The 21560-nt window shown below is 39.6% G+C and overlaps 2 protein-coding genes across 2 annotated transcripts; one reads left to right on the top strand and one right to left on the bottom strand.

Moving 5' to 3' along the window:
• Positions 1-9987: 9987 nt before the first annotated feature.
• Positions 9988-13945, bottom strand: arl3b (ADP ribosylation factor like GTPase 3b). The gene is made up of 7 exons (XM_034213433.1): positions 13867-13945; positions 13454-13494; positions 12426-12569; positions 12173-12289; positions 11983-12033; positions 11653-11838; positions 9988-11077 (listed from the first exon to the last, which is right to left on the bottom strand). Exons 1-7 carry the CDS (start codon positions 13928-13930, stop codon positions 11030-11032), a joined length of 651 nt encoding a protein of 216 aa, XP_034069324.1. The 5' UTR covers positions 13931-13945; the 3' UTR covers positions 9988-11029.
• On the top strand, positions 13762-21308 carry sfxn2 (sideroflexin 2). The gene is made up of 12 exons (XM_034213422.1): positions 13762-13917; positions 15658-15911; positions 16636-16806; positions 16891-16989; positions 17516-17591; positions 18305-18390; positions 19095-19155; positions 19279-19345; positions 19430-19479; positions 19813-19862; positions 19986-20033; positions 20590-21308. Exons 2-12 carry the CDS (start codon positions 15757-15759, stop codon positions 20687-20689), a joined length of 963 nt encoding a protein of 320 aa, XP_034069313.1. The 5' UTR covers positions 13762-13917; positions 15658-15756; the 3' UTR covers positions 20690-21308.
• Positions 21309-21560: the final 252 nt, after the last annotated feature.

Genomic DNA, 21560 nt, shown 5'->3' with positions numbered 1-21560 from the left:
TTATATGATCATTATAGTTATAAAAAAATAAGAGAATAAATGAAAAACAGGTAAATCTGTTTACAGGTCTTTTTCATATGGGTGTTGAGAGATGTATCCACAGATCTCTTCATTTTGATCTCAAAGCGCACCAGATTGATGCTTGTAACTTCAATATTTAAAAAAAAATCTCCCTGGGGAGCATGCCCCTGGACCCCCCTATGTGAGGTCCACACACCACCTATAAAAATACCACTTTACCCCTGCTTACACCTAAATGCCCTGAGCTGATTATCGAGCCTTCATTGTAACTGTCGCTGGTACACTGTGTATTTGCGTGGGGATTGTTGCAGTAGAAAATTCCACTGTAGCCCGGTACATTAATGGGAAACCCTAAATGTTTGAGCATGAAAACGTCAAGCTACTGTACCCCACAGCACCCCCAAAAGAAATCTCTGGTGCCGCCACTGAGCCTGCAACCCCGTTTTGAAGAAACGTGCAGTGCAAAACAGGCTCATTGCAGCCACTAAGACACACTTTTTTGCCAAATATCAGCATTTTCTTTGCAAAGTGGCAAAGTATTATAACTTATTGTTCTAGAAAAGGGATTGCACAATTGTATTATGTATTTATTTTTTGGAGCACACAGACTTATGGAGCATTGTTTTATTATCACTGTTCTAGCAAAGTGCTTCTTTTTTTTTTAAAGGAATGCTCACGTTCATATTGATGTATTTTAATAAATGTTAACTTTTTTTTTTTTTTTTTTTGCCTGACAGAATTTAACTGAGTTAAACACCAGTGGCGAACCGTCAGGGCCTTCAAGGTATTCAGAGAATACCCTGGAACACTCAGATAAAACAAACAAAAACATCGATTTAATTATATAAATAAAATGTAATAAAATGTATATAAAATGAATAAATGAGAATCGTATCTGTGTTGTTGATCTGTAATATTACAGTGGTACGTTTGTCCTTCGCAGACCATGCACTACGCATTTCAGTGGTTTTGTGTTAGAAAAGAAAGCAACCAATCAGATCTTGTCCTGGGTCTCTGGGTAGAACCAGAGCCATATAATAGAAGAGTTACGACATCTCCGTTCACTCCAATGGACCACTTTTTTACAGCAATGGCGGATCGTGGAGCCTCTCAATCGTTCCCCGGAAGTTAGCGCCAAGGCTAGCAGAGCTGTAGAGTTGCAGCATAGACCGTTCGTGACGGACTTTTAAAAGTAAGAAGAAGTTTAAAGATTTATATTGCGGATATTATCAGTACATCTGATTCAAATTAACATGTGTATTAAAGGATGTCAGTGGATTATCCCTAAATTAGTAGATTTAGGGAACGTTTACAGATAACAGATCAAGCTAGGATACCGAATCAAGTTAGCAACACACGTTGAACAGCCTTTTAATTGTAAATTCCGTTCTCTTAATGTCATTTCGTCCAACGTTGTTGAATTGGAGAAGAGGGGCTTCTAAACGGGATTGTATGCGGGGGTGGAGGGAGTTGAATATTAGATACATATAACTTTGGTGCGTGTAAGAGTGAGTGTTTTTAGCAGAGCCATATTGTGTCCTTGTGATTATGTTGATTATTACCTGCCTGTATAATGTTGCAGCTCAGCTGATTTTGGATTGATGGCAAAGGGAGAGGGACTTAAGTGAGAGTGAAAACACAAGGTAAGTTTAATACTACTGTTTTATATAAGTAAGCATACTAAACATGTATTCTATCACTGTATTATATAAGTAATCTTGTTAGTAACCTACTGTAGGTAGGTGGAGGGGCAGTGATGTTACAGGTGGAGGAGCAAAACTGCAAGACTGCAAACTCACAAGACAGAGAAATCGAAGTTTGTTCTCCAGAGATGAGGTTGATTTCACTTCAATTTTTTCATATTTTCTAAAGATGTGGAAATGGCACAAAAAAAACTTGAGAGCTGTAACCAAGACAACTGTAACAACATGAGTAGAGAGCCACCAAGGTTTTTCAAGTCCCTCTCTTACTCCATTTTGCCAACCCAAACTTCCAGGTACATGACGGGACACCTTGCTTGTTTTTGTTGTTTGCGCTCCTCTGGCAGGTGGAGGGCAGTGATCCCTTCCCTTCTTCCCTCAATCTTTGAGACTAATGTAAGTAGAAGACATGGCACTGTAAATGTTCGAACATTTAAAATATTATACCACTTAAAAATAAGAAATATTACTTTTGTTACTAAGAGTTCATACTTATTATACCTGTGTCACCTTTCACACTATCGCTGTGATCATGAGCTATGGGCTTTGTAGATACAGGTCCCGGGGTGAATCGTGGTGTCTCTTTTTGACCACAGGGCGATGCACGAAGATGGTGGGTATAGCCTCTGCTCTCAGTCTAGTCTTGCCCTTTTTTGTCTTGACAAACTGGTCTGCATCAAAATGTGCCTGCGGAGTGACTTGAGGTTACTTCACACACAGAACAACTCAGTTTTGTCTGCCCACATACATATTCCATAGTGGTTGAATACACAGTATTAGGAAACACTTTATACTTACTGGACATGTTATACTCATTACATACTGTATATACAATGTGACCAAGAATGTGAGACAACTTTATAGAAATGTATATCACATCTGTTACTGATGCCATTTGTCATACTTTGTTAAACTCACAAATAATAAAGTTCCATAACTTCAGTTGGGAACAAAGACCACACCTTATCTCCCCAAGGCAATTTCCCATCCAATAGGTGTGCTATATAGGTGTGTATAACCCTTTCTCCTGTCTGTTACTCCCTCTTTCAGCACAAGAACCAGAGGGGGATTCAATGGAGCCTGAATACCTGCACTGAGACCCTCACCCTGCACCCTGAGTCTCAACTCTCAGTGTTTTTCAAGCCTTTCCCTGTGTTTTGTATTAAACAAAACATTAAGCTTTCCCAATGGTGTGGTTTTCGTTTTGTGAAAAAGTGCAAATGCAGTGTTTGTATATAAATCACATATTTTTTTGCTGTTGGTCGTGAAATTGCTCCTGCTTCCTCCGCTCTGTGTCAGTGGGGAAGCTGTACATTCATACTACTTTCTCTGAGCGATTGGAGCATCCCCAGGCAGCACAGCAAACCATGGTGGCGACTAGGAGGCAGCACAGCAAACCAGGACAACAAGGAGGAAAAGGCACAGACAAACTGCATGATATGCTATTCAATGTTTATTGAATTCCATGTATTTGCAATGGATGTTCCTAAAACAACACATTTAACATCATCATCATCATGCTGCTGCTAGTCCTTTGATAGTCACCTGTCGGTCTCCTGTCCTTTCTGAAAGCCATAAAGATGACATTAGTCATTTAGATAACTTGTGTCCTAAATTACCATGGGATTACTGAAACTACCATGAATTTAAGAAAATGGTAGACATTAATCTAATCTGAATTTTAAAGCATTACTTTAGATCCCCTCCCTCTAAATATATCAATAAACATTAGAAAGTGATGCTCCTGACTACCATACAAGTTTAAGAAGATAATATTGGTTTTAAAGAATTCAAAGCTATAAATAAACAGCAACAGGCTCTTTAACCAAGGCACTGTTAGCCTAACATGTAAACTAGTTGTTCACACTAATCCTAATATTATCACTTAATATTAGCAAATTCTATTTTATTTTTAAAAACATATTGATGTAAATACATACATATCGATTTGTTGTATAAATATTGCAAATCAAAACCTTTATTCACTAATAATTACCAAAAATCGTAGTTCTATCTCCTGTTATCAATGCATTCACATTGCCCGCCATGAACTTCCGGGGAACGATCCTCTTCTACATGAACCACGTGATGATAACCGTTTTTGGACTTCCGTTGTCGTAACTCTTCTATTATATGGCTCTGGGTAGAACATCCTTCAACCAAGGTATTCTACATCCTTGATCGAATGCCCTGGCCGTTACAATGAATGAGAGCGTACGTTTGGACTGTTAGTTTGATCAACCGATCATATATTGATTTGTAGCCAATGGGCGTATTCTTTCAGAGTTCCCCTCGGTTCCAGTCTATGGTTCCAGGGTACTCTAAAGGCCCTGACACACCAAGCCGATATTGGCTGTTCTCGTAAGTCGGGAGACGAAGCGTGTCCTGTCGCCCAAACTCAATTTGGTGTGTCCCGAACCGTCGACCGTGACACGCCTTATTAGGACTGCCTGACCCGATCCATGGCCGATTCAACATGTTGAATCGGCCATGGATCGGGTCTGGCAGTCGGACCAAACAATCACTCTGATTGGCTGTTCAGCTAGCGAATCAGTGCATGAGAAGCGATACGGAAGTGAGGCACGTAAACAAACGATCTAAGAAGAAGGCACACACAGACTGCTATTCATATTTAAATATAGCAACATCCTTTGCTTGCATACCTGTTGCCAAAAATCGCAGCGTAACCATGACTTCACCCATTTAGTGCGGTTTCTCCTAATTCTTCGCTTCCGCTTCTTGAGAGACTGTTGCTTGAGAATGTCTTCCACAAGTAACACTGCAATGGCTGATAGCTCCAGTGCCGCACGAAACATGTTTTAGATGGACGAGAGGGAAAATGGAACGCACAAGTTATTTGTTGTTGTTTATATCACGGTCTGTTCTTCTTCTCTGTCTTCCGGTTGTTGCCTCTTTTGAATGACGAATACACACTACCGCCGCCTGCTGGTAAGGAGAGTTATTGCCACTCACGCACTGAAGTCTTTGCGGTGTGTTCCCGTGCGACACATGGCCAAGACGCAGGAGAACACGGCCAGGCAACAGCCGACGTCAGCGTCGGCGAGTCCTCTGGTGACTGCTTGGTGTGTCAGGGCCTTAATACCTCATTCACACCAACGCAACTCCGGTTCAAGCTCCGTGCTAGAGCTTTTCAGGTTCAGAACCAGTTCTTCGGTTTAGCTCTGGATCTTTTCACACCGCCCAGAGTCCAACTGGTAATGCGTCGTTGCGTCATCGTTTGCGTCATGACGTAACCGTTTGCGTGCCTGCTTCATAAAGCCAAACCGCGCGGATGAAATCAGTTGCATTAATTTCTTATGGCTCTATCTGCAGCTTTTACGGAGTCATTTCTGTGGTTTAGTTATATTCTTATAAAAAAATGTACTCGTGTCAATAAAGGTTTTTTTAAAACACAACTGCTTCCGAGGTCGGTCTTATTTCTTAAGGTGGACTGAACCATGAGTGTGGAGTAACGTTGTATCTTTCATTTAAATGAACTGTAACCTTCACCCAGGTATGTAACAGCTGTTCTCAAATGAACACGTGAAGTAAAGTTTAATATTTATAGTTTTATAGATTTATAATGAGAGGTGATCAACGTGAATGCTCAGGTTCCACCTTAACACGCAGACACGTTGCTTCACCATGAGCAGAAACCTTTATATATACAGTCTATGGCAGAAACACTGAAACTCTTGTTAAGTTTCTCCATCGTTGTGTACAAACCAAAACGCGGCTTTTTGTTGTTGTTCAGGAGTTGATCTGTCTCTGCCCCTGCCCCCGCCTCGACGTAAGCGTGACGTATGTGGTGCGTTTGGTCTGGCCGGACAATTTTTTGGTGCTTGAAACGAACCGGATTCCGGAGCTAAGAGGCTGCTCCGCTGCGGTGTGAAGAGGAAAACCTGGTGCTTTTCAAGCTCCAGCTCCGAACCGGCCCTGAAACACCGTTGGTGTGAATGAGGTATAGAAACGCGCTAGTTAACTGGCTCGAGACAGAGGATCTAGATAAATGCGACGAAGCAATTCATGCCGTTTTATTGTTTTTAACGTTGAAATGACAAGTGCAACAGGTGAAGATGAAGTTGTTGCGGAATTGTTGTGAGTACCCTTTTCAAGATGACAATTCAGTGAAAAGACGGACATTATAATGCCGCGGAGGAGGGGGGGGGGGGGGGTGGGTGTGTGTGTGTGTCTACAGATGGTCCAGTTGTGATTCTTTCACACACACATACGGGTTTTGGGCCGAGGGCGACACCGTACTTCCGTTATCTGCCATTTCACACGAGGTGCAAGCAGAATATCATAGTCTATTGCCTTAATCAATATCTAGTCAACTCTAAAATACCACATATATGCATTGGCATGATAATATTATTGTGAGAATAAGTGGGATATTCACCTGGTGTTTCCAGAAGATAGACGTAGATGCTGCCAAAATCGACCGAAGGCCACTTTCGAGAGTCGTTTTTCCATACATCTGCAGGCAGTCTGTAAGGTCAATCGGACAACCCACACAGCTCTAGTTTACGCTGGTAACGATCTAGAGCACACCCCTCAAGTCCAGAGATGTAATCCGAAGACATGCAGTGATTTCTTCGGTCGTTAATTCAGAAAAAAAAACCTAGTGCGCTCTGCCTGGCTACGTTACCTAGATGTTTATATTAGCACCTCCAGGATATTAGCACCTCCAGGAAAATGGCGTATTTATATATATATATATATATATATGGCGCTCGTTGCATTGTGGGTAGCTCGTGACGTCACTGTGTGTGAAAGATACACGGTTCGCCACTGTTAAACACACACTACTGCTGCACTTTGTACTGTTTTGACTGAATTAGTAAGTGTAGGTAGTAGGTACTAAAGAAAATAAGATACACAAAGCTATTGAAATTCAGTGCCCGGCTAGCTGTTATCAGTACATTTGTGCTAAGCTAGGCTAACAGTCTATTAGCCTTGCGAGGACACGCATGTTTTTGTTAGTTACGGTTTCCAAAGGCATCAATTTCCTTTAAATCTTTAACTTGGAACTAACATGCAAAGACATGATGTGCTTATGAAATAGAAATCTACTCTTTTGTTCTAATTCAATCATTTGATTTAACTGATGCTCTTTAAACAGTTGCTAAATGGACTTATTATGCTGTTTCCAAGGTCAAAAATGTACTGCCAAGAGTTGAACATTAATTCAAAAATGTCATTTTCAGTTTCTGAACGCCTTTGAGTGGTAAATGTACACGTAAAAAACAAAGCTTCTTCTTGCTCCACCATAGTCGTCCTCCCACCTCCTTTTCCGTCTCAATGAGCTGCCCTTCTTTCTATTTTTTTATTCTCACGTCAGCAAACCTCAGCAGAGACACAGGCAGCCAAGAACTGTGGGGTCGGAGGTGCAGCATAAATGACAGAGCTGCTTTTCTTTCTTTTAAACACACATTCACTAACACCCCTCTCAGTCTCCCGACACACACAATTGCACACACAGCTGCTGCACAGCTGTCTGATCCATGAGGAGAAAGCCAGTAATCCAGTCGCCCATGTCTTCGATATGTATCTTTGACCCAAACACAAACAAACACACTGTCTGGCTCCTTCAAATTACCAACAAACACATACTGTGAGAAGGTTTATGTACTGGTAAAACAACCACAGGAGTTTTCCTTCTCTCATATAGAGGTTTTAAACTTCAAAAAAACGATTAAAAAAAGTCAAATTGACTCTTTGTTTTTAGTAAACACAACCTTCAAAGCTTCAATCTATTATAAAAAAGTGTTCGACATTTTGAGAAATTAGCTTGTTTATAGAGGTGGGACCAAGCCATAGTTTTGCAAGTCACAAGGAAGTCTTATATGTTTGCCTTCAAGTTCCAGTCAAAACTCGTGAATCCTAAACAACTCATTATACTTCCCCATCTGTACGTTTTTACCCACTATTTGTACAGCTTTGTTGTTGTTGTTGTTGTTGTTGTTGTTGTTGGGCGAACAATAACGCTAACTCTCTCGTGAAAAAACAAAGTTGATCTTGGAATTTCATTGTGGACATGCTGGGAATAAGTAGTGTGAACGTCAATTGATCCAGGAAGCTAATATGAAATAACCCTTTTTAATCAGTGTATTCACAGTAAAAATGCAAGCACAATCATTTGACATCCACCAAAACAGTTTTCCAGAATGTCAAACCATTCATTTAAATGCCTTTCGGTATCTTAATGTATCTTCCAGCGTTCATACTTTCCCACAATGCTTTGTGTGAATTCAATGTAACATAAAGAGGCAAACATTATGAACAATCCCGTCAGCTACATTCTGTCTTTGTGAGAGGAAGACTGGACAATGAGGACCTTTGTGAAGACGGAAAATAAGAGGCTGTTTGCATGTCTCTGGGTCTCTGAGACAATGTTACACCAAATAAACCTTCTTATATCTGCTCTCTGATCTCTCGACGAATTGAAAGTACTTATTGCCTGAGATCTCATGATGTGGTTTTATTACATGTGCCAACTTCTGCCAAGTGCTAGGACTGTCTTAGGGAAGAAAGCTTTTAGTTGTCCAGCTCCACTAACTTGGAACAGTCTGCAAACATGTTTAAAACTGAGCACTTTGGTTCCCCTGCATCATTTTAAAACTCAGCTGGCTGACATGCTGTTTGATACTCATGGTACCTGTCACTGTAAATATAGTTTTGTAAACTGTACCCTGTCATTTATGTTGTATGTCGTCCTTATTGTTGTTCTGTTGTTTTTATGTTACATGTGTAACTAATGTCCTGCAGGTCACCCTTGAAAAAGAGATCTTTTGATCTCAAGGGGCTTTCACCTGGTTAAATAAAGGCTACAAACAAATCAAGCTTCTGGTGCTCAGCCCCAGGCCATGAGGCACTTACACATCCAGGTGAAAACAGCACCAGCCGCCTGACACTCCTGTCTATTAGAACAAACCACATTTTACATTATATTTAGTATACTGCAGCCTGTTTCCATTTACCGAAGGGTGTAGGAACAATCCCTGACTCACACAAGGAACACACATCTTGTAATACTGTGAGTGGTAAGAAAGTGAATTTGCTTCAGAATCAGAATACCTTTATTAGTCCCACAGAGGGGAAATTGACATAGCTACAGCAGAAAAGAGCCAAAGACAGCTTAATGTCACATAAGCATGAATACAAAAAAAGTAATAAAGGTAAAAAAAAGAAATTATAATAAAAAAGTTCCACATTTTACAAAAATACACACCCTGTAACAGTTCTGAGGATTTAGCAGCCAGGTATATATTGCAGTTTTTAACGGCATATATATATATATATTTCACATAGTTGGTATTTAACAACAAGAGGTGTTATAGTCTGTGTTGTTGTGTGTGGGGGGGTCTACTAGGGGCCGCTGCAGGAAGGACCTGCGGTATCTTAAGGAGCCACACATTAAATTTCCATTTTCTACTTCTACTCCATGTACTTTTTATTGCAATGTATTTATTTCCCCGTTATCAGGTGGTTTTATCTGGAGAGAAAAAGGTAAACTGCACAGTATATTGAGTTAGAAAGTACATTAATGACCTCAAGAACAGTTACATTTTCGGAGAGAGGTCCACTTATAGAGAAAAAGGAATTAACTAAAGCAGAATTTGGGTGGTAAATAGTTGTTTTTACCCCCCTGGAAATCATTTTACTTCTTAGAATAATATGTATACGCAACTATAGGTGAATATACCTGTAATTTATATTGTAAAATGTGTTAAAAATGGCTTTAAATTAGCTTTTTACCTTTTGTGAGGCAGAAGTAGGTTTATTATGTTTATCAGCTCTTGACCTATTCTGAAAGCTTTATTAGATTCTGTAATAATCCTGGTTGGGTTTTTCCCCCAAGCTATATCTGTCTTTAAGTTGTTCATATGTGGGAAAATGTTACCCATCCTTTCAATTTTCCCTGTTTTGACAATGTCTTTGGCCTTTTATTTTTAATATAACGTTTAAAAATGAATTCTGTCTTTCCTTTCACGTAATACTTGATCAATATATACACAAGTAATATTGATAATCATTTAGAATATAATGCTATATCGTTGACATGATTTAAATAATGGATTCAATGCTCTCTGTAATCCAATGCCCTGAATACTGTGTGTGCTCGTCTGCTGTCTCCCACAGAGGCTCCATGCTGTCATGAACAGCTGACTCCACCTGCTGCTGCTGTGTGACCTCTCCAGCCTCTGAGTCACTAAAGTATGTCGGTGTGACAAGTCATTCAATAAATGAAAACTCAACGACTCAATATTTCTTATCCTTTTTATTCACATACAGTACCTTCAATTCTGGACAGGTTACATTCAAGAATATCAAAAGGAAATGCCAAAAAGTGAATTCCCTCACAAACCCTATAAGCACAAAGCAATGAATTGGGACGTACAGTACTTATACCTCTGTTAAAAATCTGCACATATTAGATATGCAAATATTATAGACTACAACATATACTCTATAACATGTGTATAACGTAACACGTGACCACAGGGCCAAGATATTTACACTTGATCCAAAAGCGTTGTTCCTCTAAACTCAACTTTTATTATATTTTGTACATATTAACATGTAGAATATAATTCTTTATAGGGGAGAGCTGGAATCGTTTCTCCGACATTCTTTAAAACCACACACAGAGTTGTTGTTTGCAAGCACTCTACTTCACCATAAATAAAACAATTACAAAAATATACCTCACTTCAAACAGAGCCGTAGCAGGAAAAAAAGCGTACAGCCATCTTGGAATGATACAAAAGAAAAAAAGATTTCAACCTGTAAGAACAAGATGGAGATGGAGGAGGAGGAGGAGGAGGAGGAGGAGGAGGAGGAGGAGGAGGAGGAGGAGGAGGAGGAGGAGGAGGAGGAGGAGGAGGAGGAGGAGGAGGAGGAGGAGGAGGAGGAGGAGGAGGAGGAAGAGGAGGAGGAGGAGACTGGTTTCCAGGACAGTGTGTGAAAGAGTTTAAAGGACAGGCTGGAATTCCAATGAAAGACGGCAGTTTAATGGGAATGTTTGGGACAGGCGGCGGATGGTGACGCAGGTAGTCTGGGTGGAGGAGGTCAATTTCCTGGCATGTGTTCCCTTTAAAGTCAAAACGCCCCTCCTCTTTGTAGCGTAGGAAGATGTTCTGAGATAAGTAAACATCAGAAATCTGGGAATGCAGGGGGATTTAAATCTCCAGGTCCATGTTGGATTAGTAGTGTGTTTACATTCACAGGTATATCCATCGTACTAAGGCTCAGGAGGGTGCAGTGTGTGTCAGTGTATGTGTAGCTGCTGTAGACTAGAAGCAAAGCTATTTTTTCTTGGAGTTGACGCTCTTGCACACCCAATTCATGCCCTCCTGAAAGTGAATTTAAGAAACAATTTTTAAAAAAGGCACATCAAAATGATGCAAACAAGTAACACTTAGCTCTAGAGCTGTTTTGTTTTTACTTCATACTTCCACGGTGGATCCCACAAGTTTATAAAATCAGTAATACTAACAAATCATAAATAAATAAAAAAGAGAGAAGAGGAATACGAAAATAAGCTTTCTATTGATGATTAGGGAATGACACTTTAAATGTCTGTCATCTCTTTTTACGACATAATCGCCATAAAAAGATTTTAAAACGTCCTTGTACAAAATCCCCGATTTCAATAAAATAATTAATAGGATTAAATGAATACAACTTTTTTTACGACTGTAGCTTGTCAGTGTGTGCTTCCTTGACCTTTGAATTTACAACGCTCTGGAGGTAATCTTGAATCTAATTCTGCAAATGTTGTAATAGTATTGGTGTAGCCTTATCTCTATCTGAAACTGTGCAGAAACAGTAGCTTTAAACACAAAGAACAGATAACAAAACTATCAACCTTTTTTTTGTTTTAAAGCTTTAAATATTCGGTACAGGAATGTGCAGCTTGTCTCCTCACCTGAATGCCCTCCCCAGTGAGGGCCGAGCAGGACTGGATCTGCCACATGCGATCCCGGATGGTGTGCAGATTCAGTCCCTCAGCGATCTCCGAGGCCGGGGCGGCTGTCAGCAGGTCCTGCTTGTTTGCAAAGATCAGCACTGGAACGCCACTCAACTTCTCTTCATCCAACAACTCAGCCAGCTCCTGCAACACACACAAACATCTGTCAGGTACACATAAACATATTATGTCCCATAAAAAAGGGAATCTAGGGGTTCAGGATAATGAAACAATAAGTTGCCGTTTTGAGACTTTGGTAACAAATATGCAATCTTCCAGAACACACACCTGACCTGTCTCCTCAAATCTCTTTCTGTCAGCGCTGTCAATTACGTAAATCTGAAACAAAATGGAAGTTTTCCTTGTTAGCACATACAGCAGGTCCTCAGTGCGATAAACTGTGACACGGACGAACGGATCAAAATCACGATGTAGACAAAGCTAATTTAATGTGTTTGGTGCATCATGCTTCACTCACCAGCACATCTGTATTTTCAAAGTAGTTTCTCCAATACGGCCTGATCTTCCTCTGGCCCCCAATGTCCCAAACATTCAGTTTAAAACCCTGAGACTGGACGCTTTTAATGTTAAATCCCTGGAGACAAGACGAAACATAAAGCTTAAGGTTAGACAGATATACAACATAATCCATCCATGTTGTTTTAGGTCTGTTTGCTCCAATAACACGTGGTGCACGCATCCCTTTGATTCTATGTCTTTTATGTCTATACCTGTGTGGGGGTGATGTGGCTGATGTCCTCAGATGCCAGCTGTTTGAGCAGGGTGGTCTTCCCGCCGTTGTCCAGGCCCAGAAGAAGTATCCTCACCTCCTGGTCTGGTGTGCTCTTTAGCTTACGCAGGATAGACAGCAATCCCTGCGATGAAGCAATGAAAAGGCTCTTTAGAAAATGGATCATACAATTTGAACAGAAATGTTTACCCATAGGGACAAACACATATATGGAATATTAAAAAAAATAGGGTCTATTCTAATAACACTTTGCGTTTGACTTGTTTCTGAAAACATTAACACTTATGGCACTTGTTTACATGCATGTTTTTAAATGCAGTGTTCTGTAGAATTCAGTTGTGTCATCTTCAAATATGAATCAATATGTAATTGTGATTCTAACAAATCAAACATGTCACAACAGAAAATATTGCTATAAAAACTCTATCTATTGCGATCAATGTTGAACTTTTGTCTAATGAGTTCTTCTCTTGAATGTGTATATTGTAAAATTAAGTGACACTGTTTTCCTTCTGGAGGTACATTTACGTTAATGCGTAGTTTTCATTTTTTAAACCTCGAAGATCCGCATCTCTTCCCTCCATCCGCCGGATTCCCCATTTACAGGCCGTGCAAGTGCATTTATATCCCCACTGTGGCTTTAGAAGATGAGTAAACATCTAACGGTACCCACACATAACGACAACTACTGGTCCTTGGTGAGAGTAGCTATACACATCGACTTGATTATTTTTTGGGCTTTGCGTGCTTGTTGTTATAGTGAAAGGTTGGTTAACGGCACGCAAACATGAGCTAAGCGTAGCTAACGTGCTAAGCTAATCTCCCCTGATGACTGAACGAAGCAACAAGGCAGCTTTGCAGTTTAATGTTTTTCTCCGCAGATTGCAGACAGCAGCAGCTCTTACATCTCCAATGTATTACATTAAGTGGTACTAAATTGAAATATGTTAAATAGTTTTGCTTGATGTATAGAGTTAATAGCTAATTACAACGATAAATTGAACTCACCATCTTGTTGCCTTCTCTCTTGGAGACGCCGCCGAGGGTTACTAGGGGGGAATGACGTCAGACGCAAAGTCACGCAGAACTCAGGCACAACCCCCAAATATGGATGCGGAGTTTTGGTTAGCTGCTTGCTAACAGCTGAATGTTTCAAATGTACAGCAATAATTAATGCACAATGCACATGTTTAATTATGTGGACGGCCCTTTTCAACAGACGTTCAAATAAGTTGCTGTGTAAAATGTGTCTCATTTCTATCTGAGACGATTAAGTAACTATACTGCCAAAGAGCTAATAAGCTACCTAGCTAATTAGCATAACAGTTTGGTTGGCCGTAAACTCGGGAGCTGCCCCAGCCCGTGATTGGACGAGGGCATGCCACGTGTTTTTACTATGCCACACGAGCACATTTGATTACCTGACAGGTTGCTCTGTAGGGCTGTTGAGGGTGAGGAGAAATCTTCCAAAGGTAGGTTGTCCATGTTCTTGTCTCGCAAGAATACGGCCTGTGTGTCGATGCACGTGTCTTGTTAGTTTATCTGTATCTGCCTAGCTGCAGAAGTCAGCTGGTATCTCGAGTTATGAGTTGCATCACTTTGAGCTCGGACTGACATGTTTTTAATCTTTCGTTTTAACTGCTTTGGTTGGTAGACTTCACACTACACTAAGCAATCTGTATACGTCGAGCTTATGTCTTATTTGAGTGGAACTCAGTGATTAATTACACATATTTTATGCACACACAATCCTGAAACAGCTGTCATCGTTGTGTTAGTTATCCAGATGCGTTCAGGTGCTCCTTGCTACGCTACGGCATGTAGATCAAGTTTCTCAAGATTCAGGTCAATTTTACATGACATGACATGCCGCATGCACCGAGCCCTATTTATTTCTTAACCATACCTTCCCCTACATGCGGGTATGCAACTTACCTAATTATCATGATCGATTCATCTTCCTGTGTTTTGCTAAATTAGTTTGCTTCAGAACATGTCACAAATGAATACAACACTGTTCAATGCAACTTCCAAAAGACACATTCAGTTATACCTAAGGCTGGTTTTCGGCTCTGGGACATTTCACATTTAGTGAACGGATAAAAATAACATGTAGTTGTAGGCTTCATATGTTCTTTATGGTGGTATGTATGGACACGTTGACATGTGTCTCATGTTCAATGTTGCCTGCAAGGTTCTGCATGCCTTTAGCCTACATACAACAAACGGCTGCCGAAACAATCCAGTTTGAGCCAGACTGAGCCTCCAAAGAACACTGCTAAACCACACAAGGCTGGTTTCCATTGTGAGATTTCACTGAATACCTATGTTTATTAATTTCGTATCTAATGGTGAAGATGCACAGTGGGATCGTTCGAGCTGAAGTCAGCAGATTCTGGTTCCTCTGGTTGTGTATTAAAAGTGTAATGCTGCCACTGCAAAAACCAAATACGAGAACCTGTGGAAACATTTACCAGGAGGTGGTCAATCATTTGTAGAGGAAGTTTGGCCCTGGAGAATTTTTTAGGGAGAAACAAGAGTTGGTGTTTGTTCGGGGTTGAGTTTAAACCCAAGGGCACCTGCTGGCAATCCAACATTTTAGGAGGGGAGAGCAAGAAAAATACACTTCAGTATGATACATACAGTATCTCAAACACCATTTTCACAAGGTTGCTGAGGTTTAAGGCCAACATGGGTACCTTAGGCCTGCATGTAATAAATATCCTTACAGTTTGATCAATTGTTCTGTTTCTCAACGAATAGTTAAGTCTACGAATGTAAAAAAGAACAAAACAGTGGGTTCTAATTCCCTTTTCTTTAAAAGTGATTTAGTTTTTTGATACTTCATTAACTATCATAAGATGAAGAAAAGCTCCCCTCATTTGAAAGACTGTAACCAGCAAATATTTGGCTTCTTCTGATCAACTAATTGATTATTGACCTGCAGTCTTGGTAAACCTTGTTGGTATGTGAGTTTAAAGGTAAACTAGCCTGTCCTCACTGACCCACTGAGCAAAGACATCTGTTAGTGTTACATCAGCTCAAACCAGGTCTGTCTGGTTTGAAAACAAACATGAACCCGTTTTAAACGGACAAGAGAAATGCATGTAATTCAGTCATTACCTATGTATCAGTGTATGTTCTACTATAGTTACTGCCAGTACTATAGATCAGCATATTTTATTTATCATGACTGTCCTCTTTTTCTGCAGGTTTCGACTGCTGAGTAACGTCCTGCAGAGTAAACGAGGGTCTTTCAAAGATTTGAACTTTTTCATGCATTAAGTCAGGCCTGCTTTTTAACCCCCACAATGGCTTCGAGCTCATTCGACATTGACGCACCGCGATGGGACCAGTCCACGTTTATGGGTCGATTGAATCACTTCTTCAACATCACAGACTGGAGAACGGTGACCTTACCTAATTCACGCCTGGATGAGGCCAAAGCTTTAGTGGATAGCTGCAGGTAAGAAGATAAACACTCAGACCAAATGTTATCTGGGAGATAAGATAAAACCTTATTATTCCAAAGGAAATGTTTGTGCACCAGATGGCAAAAGAAAAACAACAACATTACAATATATAAATAAATAGAGTAATACATATAAAGTGTTTAGGGAGTAGTACTTACACCACTATCTATTAGAATAACAATAAAGTCAGATACATCTGGTAAAAGTAAAACAATTATAATATTGGGATAGATATTTAAAAGTACTATTGCACACATTTTTTAAAAGTCATGTCACACAGAGACAGTAATTGTTCACAGTATGATGATCAACAGCCACTTATTGCATTGTAATTCAGCAGTTTGATCAAATAAACAACCTAAAGTATCATTTGTGTCTGGCTTTGCAATCATTTGAAACATTAAAATATGTGTCGTAATGTATGCATATTCGATTTACAGTATCCAAAGCTACTTGGGTAAACTATTTAGGGCAGGCCTTTAGTTCCAAAACATCTTTAACTCCTATACAGATTTTTATATTAAATGAAATCATTTTAAACCAAGTGTAACATAACACACAATATGTCAACACCAACTTTTAGATGGATTTTCCTCATTCCCTGCATGTTAACTGTCATCTGCGAGTTTCAACATGAAAAATGATATTCTCTGCATGCAGTTCATGGTATGAAAATGTGTTGTTTGGTTGATTATGTGTGTATGTGCTGCTCTGTAGGGCGGGATCTGTCCCCCCCGGGACCACAGAGGAGCAGCTCCACTACGCCAAGAAGCTGTACGACTCGGCCTTCCACCCCGACACCGGAGACCGCATGAACCTCATCGGCCGCATGTCCTTCCAGGTCCCTGGAGGTATGGCCATCACCGGCCTCATGCTGCAGTTCTACAGGTAACAGGGCGAGCTGCATTTCACTGCATTGCAATATTTTCACAGAGGGAAGATTTTGAGGTTTCATAACAGTCTGTTTTCCAGGACAGTTCCTGCTGTGGTGTTCTGGCAGTGGGTGAATCAGTCCTTCAACGCTCTGGTCAACTACACCAACCGTAACGCTGCCTCCCCCATCACTCCCAAGTAAGAATGAATTGTAAACTTTTATATGTTTTAAACCATAACCCTGCTGTCATGCAAGGCAATGTAACATGTAAGTCTCAAGTCTGAATAATTTCCCAAGATACTTTTATTTTAAATCCACATCATTAATCTTACTTTGTTGGACTAAGTATCATTTCCTGTCTGAATTTGATACTGTCACATTCACGTAAAGGCAACAGCAGCACAATGAGACAATAAATGCATCTATTGTTGGCCACCAAGGAAATAATTAAGGGATGAACAGCGAGCAGGTCATCGTCTCCCTTTTTTACACAGCATCTTACTAAATAAAACAATCATTCAATACAAAATCTTGATTTAAAATGATTATCGTTCAGCACTAAAAAGTCATCTGGCTGTATTTGTAGAGTTTAGGAATAACACACCATGGAATGTCAATGTAGTTTTATTACCATAAAACTACATTGACATCACTTTTAAAAGACAGATGAAGCCAGCAATGTCCTTTTCCGTATGTGTAAAATACTTTTATCGTCTCTCTCAGGCAGATTGGAGTAGCCTACTTCACAGCAACCAGTACCGCGTTAGCAACCGCAGTCGGACTCAATCTCTACACAAAGGTACAATCACACAAAGAACGTTTATTCATACAACACTATGTTCCTGATCAAGGTTAACTTTATGTTTATCTAGAAATTCTTCTCTGAACTTCATGTATCACAAATATTATCTGTATTACTTTAACGAGGAATCAGTCCGACATTTTTCCTGCCTCATGTTAGCAACAGGAGAAATGCGCTTTGCAAACAATGCATTACAGAATTTACTCAGAATATTGACGCTTTATGTACATTTGTAATGTCTTTGTTGGGAAATGCACTGTAACAATGTGCTAATATTATTTGAGATGTCCTTCATTGGCAAAATAAAGGTGTTCCCACAAAGGGAACTCTCTTCATGTGCATTAATGGGGACACATTTTGCTTTATGATTTCCAAAGTTGTTGAGTCATCACCGTGGCACAGCTGAATTTGATGAGTTTGAAAACTCTGGGAAAAGCTTACTTTTTTTTCTGTTAATACATCTTTGAAAACTCTTTGTTTTTTCTCTCTCTTATTTTCTCATCCCTGTTGTGTGACTGTTTTCCTTATCCCCTCTTCCTATTGTCAAGCGTCCTTGTGTTTCTTGAAAGGCGCTCTATAAATCCAAGCTATTATTATTATTGATAGTCTTTACTTTCTGTTCCCTACCTCTCTGACTGTGTTTCAGTGCTATGTGAGGTAAAGTAAAAAGCTGAATGATCTTAAAACACCTTTTCCTCTTCACTTTGCAGAAAGCCCCCCCCCTCGTGGCTCGCTGGGTTCCTTTTGTCGCGGTGGCTTCAGCCAACTGTGTTAACGTTCCTATGATGAGGCAACAGTAAGTCCTGCTGTGTTACTGCCTCAACTCCTTAAAAATACATGCAGACTCAAGAGGTATTGTTGTACTGTTCTGTGCACATTTTATTGGTGAGATGTGCTTAAAAAAAAAACAAGTACTTTTCTTGGATCAGAAACTGTGAGAAGTTTTGTCACATTCTCTGTGCTAGAACCTTAAAGATCATCTTGTTCCATGCAGAGTAGGTTTTTGTTTTCAAATGTATTAAGACCGTAATCATGTTTGTGGAGGCCAAATTATAATAATAATGTAGAAATAGTAAAACAAGGTTAGATGTCAATATAGACTTGTTTTGGTTGTCGGCTTCTCCATTACTAGACTACAACTTGCATTTTGTTGTGCGACCCTGTGTAGAATAACAATACATTAACCTTGAATAGATCACCTTGAAATGTCACAGAGGTTTACAGTTTCCCGCTGACTGAAAGCGTCTTTATGAAATGTTGTTGTGTGTACTTTCTGCAGCACTCTTCCAATAATTGGCCTTGTGAAGATTTTGCTAATGCTCCTTTTGCTTTAATGTTGTATTTCCTGTTTAAAATGAGTCTTTTAGCTTGGTTTTAAACACTTAAGGTTCACCCTGAAGCGAAGACAACATATTGGCCACTTAGCAGATTGTCTACAACTAGCATAGATGACTGATTGAGTTTTACGTCATCTCTCTTTTGTCTCTGCTTTGCTTTCAGGGAAGTTCTGAATGGCATTGCTGTCACAGATGAAAATGGCAACAAACTGGGTCACTCTAAGGTCAGCACTCTGGACGCACTTTAAGACACTTAATGAATAATAACGGAAAGCTTTTTTGTTCTTTATTTTCTATAAATAAACTCCTTGTGAAGTGTCTTTGAATCTTGTTTCATGTCCCTGCAGAAAGCCGCAGTAAAAGGCATCACCCAGGTGGTCGTCTCCCGGATCACCATGGCGGCACCAGGAATGAGTACGCAAAGACGTCTCCTCTTAAAATGCTATAAATATTGTATTTAGTTCTTCAAGTTAACCCTTTCTTCTTCTTTGCTCTCAGTCATCCTCCCCATCATCATGCAAAGGATGGAAAAATATAAGTTCATGCAGGTTAGACCTTTTTATTTATATATATTTGGATACACAGTAATACATATATTTGACTTTGACTATATTGACCTAACCCTAACCTTCATACGGCTAAAGTGGGCATCAGTCCTCATTTTTGTCGGTCTGTCATTTGTTATTTTAGTGAAAAAACGCATAAAAACAGTACAGTACATTAATATTCAGTAATCCAAGACAAGCTGCTTTACATAGTGATTATTGACATCACATATTAGAAAAATAATCTAGGAATTACTGTAGCAAAGAGTATATTTGTGGCCTAGTCTCTACATTATTATTGAAGGTTTGATCAAACCTCTGTCTGTCTTTTCACAGAGAATCACGTATCTCCACGGACCAATTCAAGTGATGTTGGTGGGAGCGTTGTAAGTAGAGAGGGGTTCAGCGTCACAGAAGTTTGATGCATTTCCACAACATGGATAATAATCTATTGTTATTGTTTTTTCGTCGTTGGAAATACTACATTTTTTTCCCTCTTTCATCTACAGTTTGGTCTTTATGGTGCCTGCCGCCTGCTCGCTGTTCCCTCAAAGATGGTAAAAAAAACATTTCCTCTCACCTGCTGACTGATATGTAGCTTAAAGACGGTGTTGATTGAGGACTGAGCTCCTTAAATGAGCTCCTCAGACTCACATAAACTGTTTTTGAAAGATGTGGAAATTGATGAAGCAGCACCAGAGATAAATTCCTTTTTTATATTCCACTAATCCTTCCTTGTCAAAACTTGGTCCTACAATACCCACATTGCAACTTGACCACTGACGCCTTTTCTAAATATGTACTGACACAAGAAGTGCATATTTGGAAAATGAGATATTGGGGTGAAAGAATTTGGTGGGCAAATCTAAATTAGGAAATATAATGAAGGGTTGTAGAAAACTTAATTGCAGATAAGTAATACTTATCCATCCATCCATCTATGTAACAGCAGCAGTAAATAAAAACAAGACAACAAATATAAAGTATGTCCTTTAAACACATTGTAATCATGAACCAGCATCAGCTTGTTTAATCGAACATCATGTTTCTCTTCTTTTTCTTTCTCCTTTGGACCCTGCTTTCCTAAAATCTCCGTCTATCTGTCTCTCTCAGCTCTATGGCCGTATCGAAGCTGGAGCCCGAGCTGAGAGACTCCATTGTGTCTCAATACGGACAAGCTGTTAAACATGTATACTTCAACAAAGGCCTCTGAGGCTTAGATTAGCATCATCTACTCGCTACAAATGAATGATTACACATGTGTTTATGAATTCATTTTCCAATTATTAGTAAAAAGGAAATGCTAATTTCCATAAATCATCACATTGGTGCTTATTGGTGGGATGTTTATGAACAACCATGCCACTTTTTAAACAGTTTCTTTATTTTTTGTTCAAATTATTTCTTACAATAGACAGATGCTAGGGGCATTGTTTACTCCTGTTGAGAAACCAAATGATTTCCTCTCAGTCACATTAGAACTGTTAGTTTGTCCTTCATGTCTCATCTGTAGTTGTTTGCGTCTTGTGGCTCAACGTTTCTTACAATCTGTGCCTTCTTCAAAGCGGCAGGAGCAACAATACTGCTGGATTTATTGTCTTTAAAACAAATTGTGCTGTACTAGGAAACCACAGAAATACTTCTATGCATGGATTAAGACTGTGAAAATAGGTTGTGTGATAAAAGGGGAGCACACTGCCATCTTCTGACAGAATGGAGGTAGAGGTGTGACCTGTTAGCAGGATTTTTCGGAAATGGTTTACCAGTCAGATCATGATGCTTTGTGCCACGATCCTCAGAACAAAATGTAATAAAACCACACTAATTTGAAATACAGCGTCCTGTGTGTTTTTATTTCGGCTCAACAAAACCCTGACAATATGGTGTCAGGATTAAGTGAGGTATGTTGATACTCATTATAAATTAAATTACACTTCTTGCAATAGGTATCTAAATTAATTTGATTACAAATCTTTTAACCTAATCTGAAAACTTCAGGATTACATAAAACAGTATTTTTTTAAATTGATGTCATGAAATAGTTTTTTTTAATTGCCCCATTTTAATGATGAAATATAGTAATC

Source organism: Gymnodraco acuticeps, unplaced genomic scaffold (genome assembly GCF_902827175.1).
Source record: "Gymnodraco acuticeps unplaced genomic scaffold, fGymAcu1.1, whole genome shotgun sequence".
Taxonomy (NCBI): domain Eukaryota; kingdom Metazoa; phylum Chordata; class Actinopteri; order Perciformes; family Bathydraconidae; genus Gymnodraco; species Gymnodraco acuticeps.
The sequence above is the reverse complement of the archived record's forward strand: the minus strand, read 5'-3'. Positions and strand labels throughout refer to the sequence as shown.

Bases quoted from the DNA above. Each gene is read 5' to 3' on its own strand.
- arl3b (XM_034213433.1), bottom strand. From the start codon at position 13,930: ATGGACAACCTACCTTTGGAAGATTTCTCCTCACCCTCAACAGCCCTA. The intron at 12,570-13,453 runs GTGAGTTCAATT...GCTTCATCGCAG, and splicing joins AGAGAGAAGGCAACAAGATG to GGATTGCTGTCTATCCTGCG. The intron at 11,078-11,652 runs GTGAGGAGACAA...ATTCACTTTCAG, and splicing joins TCACTGGGGAGGGCATTCAG to GAGGGCATGAATTGGGTGTG.
- sfxn2 (XM_034213422.1), top strand. From the start codon at position 15,757: ATGGCTTCGAGCTCATTCGACATTGACGCACCGCGATGGGACCAGTCC. The intron at 15,912-16,635 runs GTAAGAAGATAA...GCTGCTCTGTAG, and splicing joins GCTTTAGTGGATAGCTGCAG to GGCGGGATCTGTCCCCCCCG. The intron at 16,990-17,515 runs GTAAGAATGAAT...CGTCTCTCTCAG, and splicing joins GCCTCCCCCATCACTCCCAA to GCAGATTGGAGTAGCCTACT.